Raw genomic sequence first — 17,917 nt, 5'->3', positions numbered from 1 at the left:
CCTCTGCCTTCAGCTCAGGTCATGATCCTGGGGTCCTGGGATCGAGTCCCGCATCGGGCTCTCTGCTCGGCAGGGAGCCTGCTTCCTCCTCTCTCTCTGCCTGCCTCTCTGCCTACTTGTGATCTCTGTCTGTCAAATAAATAAATAAGATCTTTTTTTTAAAATTTAAGTAAATAAATAAAATTGGGTTGTCTTTTTATTATTGAGTACTGAATACTAAACCCTCATCAATATTTGATTTGCAAATACTTTTTCCTATTCTGAGAATTGTCCTTTCATGGTCTTAATAAGGGTCCTTTGAAGCACAAAAGTTGTTAATTTTGATAGAGTCTTATTTACTTATTTATTTCTGGTTGTTTACACTTTCAGTTTCATATCTAAGAAACTGTTGCCTAATCCAAGGTCATGAACTTACATCTATATTTTCTTTTGGAAGTTTTATAATTTTGGGACACCTGGGTGGCTCAGTTGATTAAGTGTCTGCCTTTGGCTCAGGTCATGATCCCAGAGTCCTGGAATCAAGTCCCACATTGGCTTCCTTGTTCAGTGGGGAGCCTGCTTCTCCCATTACCTGCTGCTCCTCACCCCTGCTTGTGCTCTCTCATTCTTTCTCTCACACAAATAAATAAAATCTTTAAAGAAAAAGTTTTATAGTTTTAGCACTTACATTTAGGTCTTTGATTCCTTTTAAGTATTATATATATCCTCAAATCCTATATAGATTACATATATATATATATAAAATCCCCAACTCTGTAAGTAAATATCTGATTGACCCTGCACCATTTGGTAAAAAGATTCTTCTTTGCCATTGTATCCTTTTAAAGATGGCACTCTTGTTGAAAATCAGTTCACTGTAAATACGACGGTTTATTTCTAGATTCACAATTCTGTTCTATTGCTGTGTATGTCTACTCTTATGACAGTGCAAATCCATCTTGATTACTGCAGCTTTGTAGTAAGTTCTGAAACCAGGAAGTATGAGTTCTCCAACTTTGTTCTATCAAGTTTTTATCTGAAAATATCTTTATTTTGTCCTAATACTTGAAGATAGTTTTGCCAGTATATATAAATACTAATTAAATTTATCCATATGATTTTAACAATTACATTTTTCATCTCCAGATGCTTTTTGTTGTTGTTTTCAAAACTATTTGTAACTTCTGATAGCTTCCAATTCCTTGCTCATTCTTAAAAAATGACTCCTGAGGCAACCCTCTTGGATCCCTTCTCTCCTTGGGAGCTTTGTACTATCAGTTTGCTATCACTCAATAAAACTTGCTTTGCTGCCACCACTCTGTCTGGTCTTCCTCTTCATTCTTCAAAACAGTCTGACCAAGAACCATAAGCACAGAGAAAAATATCCTGTAGCATTTATGGGGGCTCATCCAGGATCTCCACCAGCACTAAGGACAACTAACTATGAGTAGTGAGTAGTGAGCAGCAAGTCTCTCTCTCTCTCTCTCCCCCCATTTTGTTTGTTGAAAAACAGTGGGCACCCATCAGACCTGTAAGAGCAATTAATGTGATTGCCATTCTTGAGTCTTTGGTGACAGGCTCCCGGGGCCTCTTTCTGACCAACCACCCCCACCCCAGCAGAAGTTGGGAATATCAGTTTGGTGAGGACTCAGAACTCCTTTAGGACAGAAGACCAGATATGAGGGACCTAGAAAAAACTGAGCAGCAACTGAGGGGCCTGACCAAGGTTACCCTTTGGTGGACACCCAAAGGCTCTTGGAAGGACCTGGTTCCTTACTTCCCCATCCAGGCATCCAGAGAGAAACCCCTCTACTATTCTTTTCTTGGCTGATTCCTTCCCTAGGAGAATGAGTGGGAAAGCACAGGACAGTTCCTCAGACATTCTCTTGTGAGTGGTTTGGGTAGCCTCCAAGGGATCTCACTCACAATTCCCTGTTTTACGGTGAGGAACAATCTCCTGTTTCTGAGTCCTCCTATCCTGGGCATTACTGGAACACCCCTTGGACTGGCTACACTACCTATGTGAAGAAATGACCAAGCAGGGCAGAAGAACTAAGATCTAAAGGACCTCCCAACTTTTAGGTTCCATCAGGGCTTATCCCACGTGACTTTCCCCTCCCTGGGTGCCCTGTCTTATCCTTCCATGTGGCTATGCCAGACAGAACAATTCTATTTAAGATGATTATGTGGCTATGACAGACAGAACTACTCTACTAAAAGAAATCTAGTATATACATTGACTTCTAAGGGAATCCTGAGGGTAGGGAAACCAGGATCACTCTCTCAAGGTACGGCCGAGCCTGGGTAACCGCAATTACTCCCAGCACTTCACAGAGAGGACAATGGCTCTGGCTGTCATCAGTCACGTGAGTAGCTAGGGCCATACATCAGGGAAAAGATGAGAAGGAACTGTGATGGGGGATGCTTTTTCCTCTTTTCCCAAGAATCCCTGATCAACTATAAGAAATTAAGGTAAGGGGTGCCTTTTCCTCTTTTCTTATAAACCTGACCAAGGCCCTTACTCCTTTAGAGTCCCTTTCTAGCATTATAGGCTACAGAAAGGGTATCAGATGTATAAATTGCTCAATATCATTTGCTTGGAGGACTTCCTGTGTGTGTGTGTTCAGATTTATTTATTTATTTGAGGGAAAGCATGCACACAAGAGAGAGCACAAGCAGGAGGGAATACCGGGAAGAGGGAAAGGGAGAAGTAGATTCCCTGCTGAGCAAGGAGCCTGATGTGGACTTGATCCCAGAACCGTTAGATCATGACCTGAGCTGAAGGCAGATGCCTAACGACTGGAGCCACCTAGGCGCCACTGCTTCCTGGTTTTAACTGGGCGAAAGCAACTCATTTTCCTTTGTTTTCAGGCATGGCCACAATACAAGCTGGAGGGTGAGACAGGCCCCCTGAGGGACTTTGCCTTCCTGGTTTTAATTGCGGGAAAAGGCGACTCGTTTTCTTTTGTTCTAATATCAGTTATGCAGGATAAACCAGCCCTTCTGGGTACTCTCTTCTGACTCCCACCCCTGTGTGGGTAGGAGGAAGGAACAAAGGAACACCACATATACATCAAAAGTAGACAGGCAAATGGAGTCTACAGGGGAATCTCCACCCCTGTCTCCATCCTTCTTAGGGTAAGATCAGGTCTCCTACCTGTTCCACCCTATCCTGGAACCCCTGCTGATGCTCAAAGGCTTGCAAACCCCCTGCAAGAACAGCTAGTGTTCCAAGGGGGACCAAGAGGAGGTGCTGTTGTAAGACCTGAGATTAAGGGGGACCTCAGAGTTTTCCGAACTTGGATGTAATACCTCTGTTAAATGAGACCCTCTCCAAAGCAAAAAATGTGGGGTTCTGTCCAGTGCTGAAACATACAGGGATCAAGGGATGGAGAAGTCCAGGGGTGGCTTCCAACTGGAGCCCAGGCTGTATCACCTCAAGACCCCAATTGGGATCCTAATGATCCCCGTGGAAACTGCTTCACCATCACTTGCAAGACTGCATCATAGAGAAATTGAATAGTAAAGGGGGCCTTCTCCCTCATTCACATCCCGGACTAATGGCTATAATTGGAGCCAACTGTTCAGTTTACCTCTGAACAAAGACTTCAAGGAATATTCCTAAGCAGCAGCCAAAACTCCCTTTGTTTGGGGGAAATTCCCTGTCTTCTAACATCTGACATGGACTGAATATTTCCACTTAGGTGGGAAAAAAACAAAGTGTTTGCTCATCTGTCTAAGCTGATGAGGTTTAGATCCAAGAGTGATTCCATCTAGATTTGCTGAAGGGCAAATGGCCTGTGTTAACGTGGCAGTTAATCTCATCTATCTCAAAGTTTTCTTGGGTAATTGTTAAGAAAGTTTTGCTTAGTTGATAAATGGGATTACATCTAGGTCTTCTCCAAACAGGATAAAGTGCCAAGGCATTGGATTACCACATTGGTTTGTGATTTTTTTTTTTTTTTAAGATTTTATTTATTTATTTGACACAGAGATCACAAGCAGGCAGAGAGGCAGGCAGAGAGAGAAGGGCAAGCAGTCTCCCCGGAGCAGAGAGCCCGATGCGGGCTCGATCCCAGGACCCCGAGACCACCCCAACCCTAAGGCAGAGGCCCAACCCACTGAGCCACCCAGGCGCCCTGGGTTGTGCTTTTTTTTTTTTTTTTTTAAGATTTTATTTATTTTTCAGAGAGAGGGAGAGCGAGAGAGCGAGCACAGGCAGGCAGAGACAGAGGGACAAGCAGGCTCCCTGCGAGCAAGGAGCCTGATGTGGGACTCGATCCTAGATGCTGGGATTATGACCTGAGCAGAAGGCAGGTGCCTAACCAGTTGAGCCACCCAGGCGTCCCCTGGGTTGTGCTTTTAAAGGATATTTGGGTCTGTTAGTAAAAAATCATGGTAATCTTAATCTGTCTCAAAGTTTTCATGGGTAATCATTAAAGATAGCTTTCAAAGTCTCTAGTAGAGGATATTTGGGTATGTTGGTAAACAGGATGCAAACGGTTAACCCAAATTCAGGAAGAAAACACCAACCGTTTTCTTAGTGTAAGGGCCTACTTAGCCAGAGCGAGCCATTTTGTTGTTTATGCAGTAAACTTAGATTGAACCTGCCCCTTCCCCCAAGAGGAAAGCGCTTAGAAACAGAACTGGTGAAATATGGCCAAATAGTCCCAATAACGGAGCACAGATACCAGGACACGTCAGGCTGGGCAAAAATAACAGAGCCCAGATACGAGGACGTGTCTGGCCAGGTGGAAATGTCCAATCAGTGAAAGCGCAGTATTACCTCCCTACCCGCCAAGGACGTGTTCGGCCAGGTGGAGATGTCCAATCAAGTAAAAGTGCACGTATTACCCGCCAGGGAGTGTGAGCCCCCGCCTTTTGGGCACCAATTGGGCACCAATTCTAACCAAGGTGATAGGCTGAATTAGATGACTATCATGGGGTAGAATATAATTCAGTTGGCCACCTGTGTGTGGCCAGGCTCGACCACATGGCCTTTACTCTATAAAAGTTAGTCTGTGAGGCTAACAGGAGGGGTCGCCTCTTTGCAAGAGATGGCCCTGGCCAGTCAGTTTGATTCTCAATGCTTGACGCGAAATAAAGCCCTGCTTTCGCTTTGTATCAGTCTCGTCCTTTTGTCTACGGACCCTTTCATTAGGAAGATTGAGACAGTCTCTCATTAAATATGTAGCTATCTCCCCTGGTTCTCCTGAGGCCAAGATCATTCTTAAAGACCCAATTGGCTCCAGATACTTGGAAAAAACTGCAGAAGTTGGTTCTTGGCCCCTGGGGGACCCCAGAAGAGCTCTTACTAGCTGCCAGCAGGTCATTTACAACTGGGACCAAGTGAGGAATAGAAACTAAAGAAAAGGTCTAAGGCTTTAGTTGCCATCTTGCCTGCTGTTGCCAGCTTGACCTTCTGAGGTTCTGGCCTCTGTGGCCACCCTGGACACTGGACTTGAGAATGCCCCCAGCAGCAAAAAGCAAGGCTCAGTAACCCTTGTCCCGCTGGTGGAGGAGAACACCGGAAATCTGAATGCCCTTGGGGAACTCAATCTGCAAGGTCTCAGATGGCCAGCGCCCCTGATCAGTACTGATGGGGCCCGGGGGGGGGTTCTGTGTGGTGGCTCCTCTGAACCGCTCACCATAGGCAACCAAGAGCCTCAGGTGATTTTTGGAAATAGAAGGAAAACCAGTCAATTTCCTTCTTGATACTAAAGCCACCTTTACTCTTCTACTCTCCACCTTGGGCCAACTGTCCAACTGCAGTGCTGCCATTAAGGGCATCACTGCGGGGGACCCAATAGTCATATTTTTTTTTGCCTTCTGGGATACATGTGGGGAGATCCAATTTTCTCTTATGCTTTCTTAATGCCTGAGAGCCCCACACCTCTCAGTTAGAGATACTGATGAAGTTCTAGAATCTAGGTGAGGTTCAGTGGGCTGAGGTCCGGAGCCGATGACCAAGAAAGAATTCTTGAGACATCTTTGGTGCAAAATGGTGGTTTATTAAAGCACAGGGACAGGACCCATGGGCAGGAACAGCTGCTGCCCTGGGTTGTGAGAGATGGCAGGTTATGTACCTTGCCGTTGGGGGAAGGTGAGGGGAAGGGAGGTTTCAACGGAGCTTTCATATGCTAAAGAGGGAAGGTGCCGGGATACCTGAGGCCTTGTGGCTTGATTAGTTTTGTCTTTTGGCAAGCCATTCACGTTTCTGCTATCAAGCGTCTTTGTTAGTGAGATTTAGGTTTAGAAGAGATTTAACTATATTTACATTTCCTTCTACCTGAGCCTCCTCAGTTTTGTTTACGGTGGGGAGGGAGACAGTAGGGCTAGAGGAACTGAGTTATTTGCCTCTGGAAATTGTGCTATTGATAAGGTAACTTCTTTGTTTGTAGATCTCTAGGACATTTGTAAACCAAGGGAGACTCCTGTCTTCTAGGATTGTAATCTCTGCAAGTTAACTATTTGTTTATCATTTATGGCAGTCAGGGGTGCCTGAGGAATGTCACACATATTACCGAGGGGGAGCAGATGGAGGGGGGTACAAGGTGCCAGCTTTTGCTTTGTCTTCAGCCAGCCTCCTGCTCCCTCATCAATACCAAGTCTCATATGTCTAGTCCCTGGGCAGACTAGCAATTGCCTCCCCGTAATAGAGACTAATATTAATTCCCAGGTCTGGGCAACTTAGGCTGAAGTGGCTTGGGCCTTAAGAGCAGGACCCATTCCCATACCTCTTAAGGACCCCACAACTTTTCCTTGTTGGAAAGGTTTTTTAGGCTTCACAGGACACTGTCACTGTTGGAATGTGGATACCAGGATATGAAGAAATAGCACATCCCCTCTATCAGTTTATCAAGAACACCCAGACAGCCAGTACCTATCTAGTAATGTGGGATGCAGAGTCAGAAAAAGCTTTTAAAAATCTCAGGAGGACCTTACTCATTGTCCCAGCTTTAGAGGGAATGGCTTCGGGTGTCCTAACCCAAGCGCTGGGGGCCAGTGCAACATCAAGTGGGGTATTTACCAAGTGCTTGTTAGAGCCTGTCTGGGAAGACCCACACACAGTGAATGCAGCCACTCCAACAGCAGTCAAAGTGCCTCAGTTTGAAGCCCAGATCCACCGTTCCAGAGTCAAACCCTGGTCCCCAAGGGGGCCGAAAAAAACAAGGAACTGAAATCACTCTCTGAACCCAGAGAGGACCTCAAACAAGACATGGGTAAGTCTTCTTAAATGTTACTTTCCCTATATCCCATCATTGCATTCCTTTTGCCCGCTCTCTAGGAGTTCATTAAAACATCCTGTGTCTCTTGGGACACCTGATTGGCTCAGGCAGTTAAGTGTCTGCCTTCAGCTCAGGTCATCATCTCAGGGTCTTCATCAGGCTCCTTGCTGAGGAGCAGGCTCCTTACCCTCTGCCTGCCTCTCTCTCTGCTTGTGTTTCCTCTCTGACAAGTAAGTAAAATCTTTAAAAATAAAACAGTCTTTATCTCTCCTTGGACTCCTAACTGTACTCGGTCCTGCATCGTGTTTTGAGCCTTGCCTCCTAAATCCCCTAACCTGCTTTGTATCTTCCAGAGGAAAGGTCATCCAACACCAAATTGTGGTTAAGGATGAAGCCTCACATAGAGGTCAAACTGATGAAGTTCTAGAACCTAGGTGAGGTTCGGTGGGCTGAGGTCCAGAGCTGATGATCAAGAAAGAATTCTTGAGACATCTTTGGTGCAAAATGGTGGTTTATTAAAGCACGGGGACAGGACCCGTGGGCAGGAAGAGCTGCTGCCCCGGGTTGTGAGGGGTGGCAGGTTATGTACCCTGCGGTTGGGGGAAGGTGAGGGGAAGGGAGGTTTCAACAGAGCTTTCATATGCTAAAGAGGGCCTACAAGGTGCCAGGATGTCAGAGGCCTACTGGAGGCCCTGCCCTTGCGGCTTGATCAATGTTGTCTTTAGACCAGCTATTAACATTAAGATAGTTGGGAGACTTTTTGGTGGGGTGTCAATCCTGCTATCAATCGTCTTTGTTAGTGAGATTTAGGACATTTGTAAGCCAAGGGAGACTCCTGTCTAGCAGGACTGTGAGCTCTGCAAGTTAACTATTTGCTTATTGTTCATGGCAGTCAGGGCTGCCCGAGGGATGCTACACATAGGACTGAGGGGGAGCGGATGGAGAGGGGGTGCAAGGCGCCAGCTTTTGCTTTGTCTTCAGCCAGCCTCGTGCTCCCTCATCAAAACCTGTCATCTACAGGGCGCCTGGGTGGCTCAGTGGGTTAAGCCGCTGCCTTCGGCTCAGGTCATGATCTCGGGGTCCTGGGATTGAGTCCCGCATTGGGCTCTCTGCTCAGCAGGGAGCCTCTTCCTCCTCTCTCTCTCTGCCTGCCTCTCTGCCTACTTGTGATCTGTCTCTGTCAAATAAATAAAAATCTTTAAAAAAAAAAAACAAAAACCTGTCATCTACAGGGGACCCCTGGATAGATCAGAACGTGAGGGCCCAGTCCAACGCCCTGGCCCCTGGCTAGCAGGAAGTAGTTTGATCAGTCATTGCCCTTCTTCCCAATAGCAGTCAGGATTACCTTTTGGGGTGGGGGGTGGTAAACGATGAAGGATAGTTTGAAGGCAGGCAGGGACCAACTCCCAAGGCCCTAAGGGGAACCACCCTTAAAAGGATTTTTTACCACCTTGGAAGGAGCCTCCCTCCACCCTGTCCCTCATGACAAAGATCTGATTGGATGAGAGGTTCAAGGTGGGTTAATCAGATTAAAACAGCCCACCAACAAGCCCATAAAAACCCCTAGACTTTGCTATATATCACTCAGTAAACATGACTTTGCTGCCCACCACTCTAAAAAAATAATAGTAATAGCTCCTGAGTCTATTACTGATTCTTTAAAATACTCACATGATATGTGGAATTTAAGGGAAAAAAACCCAGTTGAACATATGGGAAGGGGGAAAAAAGAGAGGGAAATAAATCATAAGAGATTTTTAAGGAGAGAGAACAAACAGGGTTGAGGGAGGGAGGGGGTGGAGGATGGGATAAATGGGAGATGGGTGTTTAGGCATTTGTTATGATGAGCACAGGGTGTTACATGTAAGATGAACCACTAAATTCTACTTCTGAAATCAGTATTACAGGGGCGCCTGGTTGGCTCAGTGGGTTAGGCCGCTGCCTTCCACTCGGTCATGGTCTCAGGGTCCTGGGACCGAGTCCCGCATCGGGCTCTCTGCTCAGCAGGGAGTCTGCTTCCCTCTCTCTCTGCCTGTCTCTCCATCTACTTGTGATTTCTCTCTGTCAAATAAATACATAAAAAATAAAAAAAAAGTTCTCTGTGAAATCAGTATTACACTATATGTTAACTAGAACTTAAATAAAAATTGTAAAATAAAAAACTCATGATAAATTTTCATTCTAGGCAGTCACATAGAATTTGCATATACGTTCTTAGAGAATTTGCTTACTTTTTGTAAGCCCATCAATGCAACAAAGACTGTGTTTCAGGGCACCTGGGTGGCTCAGCTGGTTAAGCCTCCGACTTTTGATTTCAGCTCCCGTAATGATCTCAGGGTCATGAGATCAAGTTCCACATCCCGATTCTCTCTCTTCATCTCCCTCTGCTCCTTCTCCCCCTCCATTCGTTTCCTCTCTCTCTCTCTCTTTTTAAAATATTTTATTTATTTATTTGACAGAGACACAGCAAGAGAAGGAATGCAAGCGGGAGGGGCAGCGGGAGAGGTAGAAGCAGGCCTCCCGCGGAGTAGGGAGCCGATTCTGGGTTTGATCCCAGAGCCATCCTGACCTGAGCCCAAGGCAGACTTAACGACTGAGCCACCCAGGCGCCTCATTCTTTCTCTCTCTTAAAAAAAGTGTTCATCCGGGACGCCTGGGTGGCTCAATTGGTTAAGCAGCTGCCTTCGGCTCAGGTCATGATCCCAGCGTCCTAGGATCGAGTCCCACATCGGGCTCCTTGCTCGGCAGGGAGCCTGCTTCTCCCTCTGCCTCTGCCTGCCTCTCTGTCTGCCTGTGCTCGCTCTCTCTCTGACAAATAAATAAAGAAAATCTTAAAAAAAAAAAAAAAAGTGTTCATCCAAGAGGACCTAATAGTGAGTCCTAAAGAGTGACGCAGTGGTTAAATGCATGCCTCTAGAACCAGACTATCTGGGTTCAAATATTAGTTCTTTTACCTATTAGCAGTGCAACATTAGGAAGTTATTTAACTTTGTACGTGTCAGTTTCCTCAACTATAAACTTGAGAAAAATACTTTATGGAGCTGTTATGGGGATTATTCAAACATACACATGAACATAGTATATATTAGCTACTGGCAAATAATAACCACTATATAAATGTTTGTTATTACTGAGTACCACACAGTATAAATTTTCAGGAAGTGGAAAAGACCAAAAGCTTGTAAGATTTAACAAGGTGATGCTTCATTTTTGTGGTATCAGGAAATTCAGTTGTTCTACAAAAGTAGTTTCCAGAAAATTCAATTTTATTACCTCTACTTAAGCTCCCAAATTTAACATTTTGATCTTTTTAAAAAACAGAAATAACACAATTCAATTTCTTTTCTAGATGTATTGGGAATGCAATTATGAACACCAACTATTATGGTAGTATAATAAAATGGCAACCAGGGTTAATACAATATATAAGAAATCTGAGCAATACCAAATAAATTCAGACTATATACTCTCGTTGAGTTCCTGGTTCCATTTTTCTCTTTCCTCCTTTTTTGTCTTAGGATACCCTTTAGCTGTGGTTAATTTGCCTGTTTCAAGTGCCTTTCTCCTTTCCAATGTACTCCCTAGTGGGATGAGGATACAAATGAGTAAATACTCTGAGTGAGATTCTGAAGGCCTAGGTAAGAACAAAGTCCATGAACTTTGATGTGCCAGCTTTGCAACATCTATTTTGGTGATTCGAAAGTCTTTTCTCCTTATTTTGTCATTATTCATTAATTTATCAATTACTAATTTACTACTTTACACACAAAGCCTAGTCAGTGCTTGTGAATAAATAAATATTGCTTGAAAGGAATAAATGGTTACAATCATTCCTGAAGTAAATATCACTTTTATTATCTAATATTATGGCTAATGCAAGTTAACTGCAAACTGAAAAGGACTTATAAACCAAGGGTCCACATCCTCTCTCTCTCAGTTTTTCTTTTTTCTCCCAAGTTTTGTTTTGCTTTGTTTTTTAAAGATTTTATTTATTTATCTGACAGACAGAGATCACAAGTAGGCGGAGAGGCAGGCAGAGAGAGAGGAAGGGAAGCAGGTTCCCTGTGGAGTAGAGAGCCCAATACGGGACTCCATTCCAGGGCCCTGGGATCATGACCCAAGCCGAAGGCAGAGGCTTTAACCCACTGAGCCATCTCAGGTGCCCCATCTCCCAAATTTTTATTTAAATTGTCTTTCAGGGGTGCCTGGGTGGCTCAGTGGGTTAAGCCTCTGCCTCTGGCCCCTGGGATTGAGCCCCTGCATGGAGCCCCTAATCCCTACCCCCCCAATCCTTATGGAGCTCTCTGCTCAGCGGGGAGCCTGCTTCCTCTCTCTCTCTCTCTCTCTCTCTGCCTGCCAAATAAATTTTTAAAAAATCTTTAAAAAAAATTGTCTTTCAGTTTTTCATTAGAAATCAAGCAAACTGGGGCACCTGGGTGGCTCAGTGGGTTAAAGCCTCTGCTTTCAGCTTGGGTCATGATCCCGGGGTACTGGGATCAAGCCCCATATCGGGCTCTCTGCTCAGCGGAGAGCCTGCTTCCTCCTCTCTCTCTGCCTGCCTCTCTGCCTACTTGTGATCTGTCTGTCAAATAAATAAATAAATCTTAAAAAAAAAAAAAAAAGAAATCAAGCAAACTCCCTATAGTACTAAGGTACAAGGGAGTATGTGAGGACATCAACAAGCTGACTAGGAAACACAACTAAAAAATGGGTTTCTTTTACAGGCATAAAAGAAAAGCCATAAATTACAACATTGCACAGTAAAAAGGATCTTTATTATTTATTAAGCACCTTCTGTGTGCTATGGGTCAAAGAATAATTTCTTCTTACATTTACCCTAGGAGGTCAAGAACACTCTCAATTTTTTGTTGGAAAAACAGGCTTATAAAGTTAGTTGCCAGAAGTAAACCAGCTGGATGGAATCCACATATGAGTCCTTCTACCTGACATCTTCGCCCTTCAGAAAATACTGAACAACCATTTCCTAGCATGACTTCAAGATTTGGTACACCAGAAGTTCCAAATAGATTAGCTTTAAAAGCTTCCCCTCACCTGCCCCCAACTCCACATAGCCTCAAAGAGGAAACAGTGGTAAGTTAGTGCCATCTGCTGACCATCTTCCTAAACATCAGGTTGGAGGACTGTCCTCGAATCAAGGACAAAGGGGGCCTTGTGCTATCTGAGGTCACCACCAGCCCCCAAGGACAGGCCCAGGAGGATGGTGAGCACCCACCTGTAGACCCCTTGGTCTCTCTCCTATACCAAAGCTGGGCAGTGACCTTCTTTTTTTTTTTTTTTTTTTTTTTTTGGCAGTGACCTTCTAAGTGAGAAAGTGGTGGCAATTGGAGGCAGTCTAACCGAGAGATTTAAGAAATAAAGGCACAGAGTTCTACCACCACGGTGAAAATGCACTTCATTCATTTCTGCAAATAAGCCTTATCACCTCCTGAGTCTAGCAATAAAAATACATTCCTGAGCCTTACTCCAAACTATTTTATCAAAATCTTTAGGGGAAGGGCCTACATAAATTTTAACAAACACCTAGGTAGGTCATTCTTAAGAGGAGGGATGGGGGATCACTGCCTTCATGGAATGACAGCTTTTTAATCTCTGATGTGAGATATTTCTGGATAGGGCATGGAGATTCTGCAGACCCCTAAAATCTTACCAAATAAGGTAGACAAATAATGAAAACAGTTGTGGAGATTAGGGTATGAGTCCTGGTTCTGCTGTGACCTTGGACAAGTCACTTAAACCCTCTATATCTTAATTTTCTCAGCTGCCCAGACCAAAATGCAAATAATTTCAATACCTCACTGTGTTGCTATGGGAATCAGATAGAAAATGGATGGGAAGTCACTCTGTAAAATTCTATACAATGTTTTAGCATAATTTTGAGTCTTATGCTACCTATAAACAGAAGCCCCCACCTTTTTCATTTTGATCCTTATTTTTTTAAAATATAAATGTTGAGTTCCTGTCACCTGCCTGGAAGGATCAATGTCTGCTAATCTGAAGGACTGGTGTCCAGCCATGAAAATGTAAGGTCTTTATTTAGAAGATATAGCGATTCCCAAGAGAATCATGGCTCTCTAAGAGGATGTACCAGAATCTCTGGTAAAGAAGGTGAGACTTTGATGTTTATCAAAGGGAGCCTGAGGTTTAAAAAAGCAATGACTGAGAAACACAAATTTTAAAATCAAGAGACCTGGGCTCTATTTTTCTCTCTGTTTCAGACTCATTATGTGACCTTTGTAGAGTCCCAACTTTTTATTTTGTAAGATTTTATTTATTTATTTGAGAGACAGTATGAGAGGGAGAGGGTGAGAGGGAGAAGCAGCCTCCCTGCTGAGCTGGGAGCCACACCTGGGCAGGTCCCAGGACCTGAGATCTTGACCTGAGCCAAAGGCAGGCAGACGCCCAACCAACCAAGCCACCCAGGTGTCGAGATCTGACTTTTTAAAGGCCTATTTCCTCATCTGAAAAATCCACTGCTTCATCAGATGACTCACTGAACTCTTTAACCTATAAAAATATTTTTCACTTAGTAACTCACAATGTTCAAAATCCTGGCAGATAGAATCAACTATAAAAGGGGTTAAAAAAAAAAGTTTTACACAAAATGGAGACATAGAAAGATATATGCTTTCAGCTATGTAGGTCATAAAAGGTAAACAACGCAGGACAAGGAGTCAGCTCCTCTAATTAAACTATTTTAGCTGAAAAATTGCACTTGACTTTCTTTTTTAAAGTATCATTAACCTGTCAGAAGTGAGTTGAAAGTAGGTGTGATATGGAAATTTTGTTCCAAAAAGTTGGTTTAAGTTATGACCATAGGACGATATCACCCTCCTAATAGAAGATCCATTTTATCACAGGGAAGGTCTCAAATGGCTCTCTGCTTCCAAACCCAAAACTTGAAGGAATGATTTGAGAGCAACCTGACCAGAGGTTATCCATGCAGTGCCAAGTGAGAGAAGGTCTTAGTGTACTTCCGGAGCCTCCTAGCTCTTTGGCCTGATGGCAACTTCTGCTCTATCTCTTAACTATCTGGCCACACCTTGGAGCAAGAACAATGTCCCAACCTGTGAATTTCAGGTCAGGGAGCCTACGCTCCTAAAATGGAAGATGCTCCTTTGTCAAACAGCCAAGTGGTTCCTAAAGAATGATCCTTTATAGGTCACTGCGTGGCTCGGTCACTGGGCGACTGGCCTCAGCTCCAGTCATGATCCCCGGGTCCTGGGATCCTGGGATGGAGTCCCGCAGCATCGGGTTCCCTGGTCTGCGAGAAGCCTGTTCTCCCTCTCTCACTCCCTGTGCTTGTGTTCCTTCTCTTGGCTGTGTCTCTCTCTATCAAATAAATAAATAAATAAAATCTTAAAAAAAAAAAAAAAAAGGAACGATCCTTTACATTTGAACTCTTTCCCAAACAGATGTTATTGTGTTTAAACTTGACAACCCTCTGTGCTCCAATACCAAAGAGGAAGTCTCCATATATCCCCACAGTACAAGTTCCCCAATTTGAACACCACTCTAAGACTTACACTATTAAAGAGCCTAGCACCAAGTTACTGTCCCAATCCATGTTTATTCGGTACTGAACCTAATAATCCAGGTATATTCTGTCCCATGTAGCATAGCTTTGGGATGATGCACTGAAACTATCAAATTCATGTTGCCTGTGTGATGAAACCATCACCCGTCTGATGCCAAAGCCACATGACCCTTGTTCACATTTTTGAGAAAAAGTCAAACTGAGTTGTGTACAGCTCTCCTTGTTTTGCACTCTCTAGGGCAAAGTCTATACTTTGCTAATCAGGCATCTCCTCAGAATTCCTTCTGGGACATTCATCAGTTGGATTAACCATTGTATAAATTTGTAGAATTTGTGTCTATTAACACCACTTTGTGAATTATAATTTGTTCTGATTATATGTAGGAATTTCTAAGGACACCACCCCAGGTTTCTACCAAGCAAAAGCATTGTTGGAAAATGACTATTTAGTCATGTACTTACTGATTTTCTACTGTGTATTCAGCCCAAATGTATAATAAAATACTTGCCTTCAAAGAGCTCAAAGTACAATTGGGAATACAGGCTAAACAGAAAACATCAATCTGTAAATAAAATTAAATGCTTAATCATCCTGGGAATAATATAAGGACACAACAATATAAGGATATTCCTGTTGTCATACCAGTGGAATATATTTTTGTTTTATTTGTTTATTGTCTGTCTTATCTTTCTCCACTAGAACAGAAGTTCCACAAGAGAAACTTTTTTTAAGTTCAATGCTATTTCCTCAGCATCTGGCATGTAATTCACCTGGCATGTCCTCAGTATTTGTTGACTAAATGAATGAGAAGTCAAATTCCTAGAATAGTCAGAGAAAAGGTAGTCTTCAGGTGAACCTTAACCGTACTTTATTCAGCTTGCGATCTATGGGTTTAAAGGAGAAACTTTATTTCTATAATAAGAAGGAAACTGCATATAATTGAAATAGAAGGTGGGGTGGGATGAGAGGAATTTAAACAGGGTTCATGTGATCTGGTTAGCTCATTACTAAAAGAGCTTTATACTAAAATCTATGGTTTTCGAACACTGTTTTAAAGCAGAACAAAACAAAACCCCAATAAATATATGTTTCCAACAAATATATTCCAACAATATATGTTTCCAACAAAACCCCAATAAATATAAAACAGATAAAAGCAATAGCCACTCTGAGTTAGGAGTGCTGTGGAGGAGGAAGTGGGGAGTCCATTTTAATCTTCTCACTCCCACCACAGAGTTATGGCTTCTGAGGGATTCTAGGAACACGGCTCGAAAACACTGGATTGAAGGAACTTTAGAGTCTCTCCTCTCTCAAAATTCTATTAATAGAGGCAGCTAAAGAATACCTAGGCTCCCTCCTGTTCTCTGCCACTTTCAGCTGAAGAAGTAGTGGGAGTCAGCTCCCTCAGAGAGAGAAACACGGAACACCTGTGTCCTGGGCCAAGGCCAATGCTCCTTCTCATGGCCAGACTCATGGAACTAGATGCCACATTTCTTTGATCCATGACTGATGAGGGCAAAATCACTTGTGTGACTAGGCGAGACTCTAGATTTTCCCTCCTCTCCTTGGCCCCCACCTAAGCTCAGAACTAAAGGCATCCAAGCTCACCTGGCAATTTCTTTGGGCTTTGGAGTTGATCAAAATCTTGCAAAGTAAATACTGTCTGAAGCCAAGATAGGAAAAGAATCTGATTCATTTATCACCATCCTCCTTTTATACAGCTGGTCGACCAGCTTTTAGCTGTCTGGAGAGGTACCAGCCCGGCAGACAGACGTCCAAAGGGTAAGAGAACTATTTAACAGGGTGTGGCCAGGTTAAACCCTTAAAGGAACCGACAGAGAATCATAAAGCCGCAGGGACTAGCTACAGCTGGAAGAGTTATCACCACTTGGCTTGAAAGAACAAGAGAACTGTCACCCATTAGCTGTACTTCGAGGGAATTGGTAAAAATACCGCTTCCATGTAACAAGTGAGAAAACTAAAGAGAAGAAGATAAGGTACGTAAGATGTGGAAACCCCAGGGTAAGGAATTTATTGAATCTGAAGCATCTAGCAACAGCCAAAGGATATTGAACAGTACTGGGGCTGAGTAAGCCATTGGTCTCACTTTGACCTTCCCCGCTACCAACCGAAAAAGGCGGGGACTGACCACGACCAGTTGGGACTACAACTCCCAGCATGCATCTCTGAGCGTCCTTAGCATATTTTTCGATGTTGGGATAAGTGGACTTTCTGGGAGAATTGCATGTCGGGAATTGTAGTTGTCCCAACAGGGGCTGGCCGCCGGCCGTAACGTGCTCATTGGCGCCCAGGTCACCGCCCCCTTCCCCTCGCCGCTCGTCAGTGTATCACGCATGTACACGCAGCGCGTGCCCACGCCCCCTCCCTAGGCCTAGGACGCAGGCGCGCGCACGCTCCCCGGGCCCGGTAGGCGGAGGGGGGGTGGGGGGGAAGGGAAGGAGGAGGGGAAGGGAGGGAGGGAGGGGGGTTAAGTGTCTACTCTACTGAGTAGACGGCAGTCGGGTACGAAGAGCGCGAAGGCCTGGCTGCCAGACGGGTGAACTCTGCACTGAGCCTAGGGTCGGCGGGAGGGTCCGGAGCCAAGTTAGCGCGCCCTGCGTATAGGAGTCGGGCCGCTGAGACCCGGAGGCCAACAGGGGGCAAAGCCCCGGCCTAGGCCCAGCGGAGATGTCCGGCTGCGGCGCTTGTACTTGCGGCACGGCCGCCGCGCGGCTCATCAGCTCTTCGCTGGCCTCCGCGCAGAGAGGTAACGAAGTAGTTCCTCACCTGAGCCAGTAGTGGCCCGCGAGTATACCAACCGCGGGGGGGATCCCGGGGAGGGCAAGAGGCTGGCCCCACCCTGAGGGTGTGAGGGGACGCGCGGCTTTTCGCCTGCCCCCCCGCCTTCCTCGTGGGATGGGGCTTTGCCAGCCTCTGGGGCAGCTGGTTCTTAGATTCGAAGTAAATCCCTTGTGCTCCCCCGCCCGCGCGCATTCAGGCCTCTTGACTTTGGGGCCGGAATGTGGCCACTTAGCAGAAACCCTGGAAGAGGCACGAAATGCTCCTTTCCTTAAAAAGTGTCCCCACACCCTACTCGGAGGTCCGCCGGCTACTGCCTCCCAGCCCGGCGGCGGCTTCTCCTGCGGAGTCGGG

The 17,917-nt window shown here is 44.8% G+C and overlaps 1 protein-coding gene across 2 annotated transcripts in view; it reads left to right on the top strand.

Annotated features, from left to right (window-relative positions):
* Window positions 1-17,266: 17,266 nt before the first annotated feature.
* The window catches only part of CLPX (caseinolytic mitochondrial matrix peptidase chaperone subunit X), a 44,721-nt gene continuing 44,070 nt past the window's right edge, over window positions 17,267-17,917 (top strand). For both annotated transcript variants that reach the window (XM_044232248.1, XM_044232246.1), the window contains exon 1: window positions 17,267-17,531. In XM_044232248.1, coding sequence (XP_044088183.1) covers window positions 17,453-17,531 — 79 coding nt within the window. In that variant the 5' untranslated portion in view covers window positions 17,267-17,452. The remainder of the gene's footprint in view (window positions 17,532-17,917) is intronic.

This window comes from Neovison vison, chromosome 13 (assembly GCF_020171115.1).
Source record: "Neovison vison isolate M4711 chromosome 13, ASM_NN_V1, whole genome shotgun sequence".
Taxonomy (NCBI): domain Eukaryota; kingdom Metazoa; phylum Chordata; class Mammalia; order Carnivora; family Mustelidae; genus Neogale; species Neogale vison.
The sequence above is the reverse complement of the archived record's forward strand: the minus strand, read 5'-3'. Positions and strand labels throughout refer to the sequence as shown.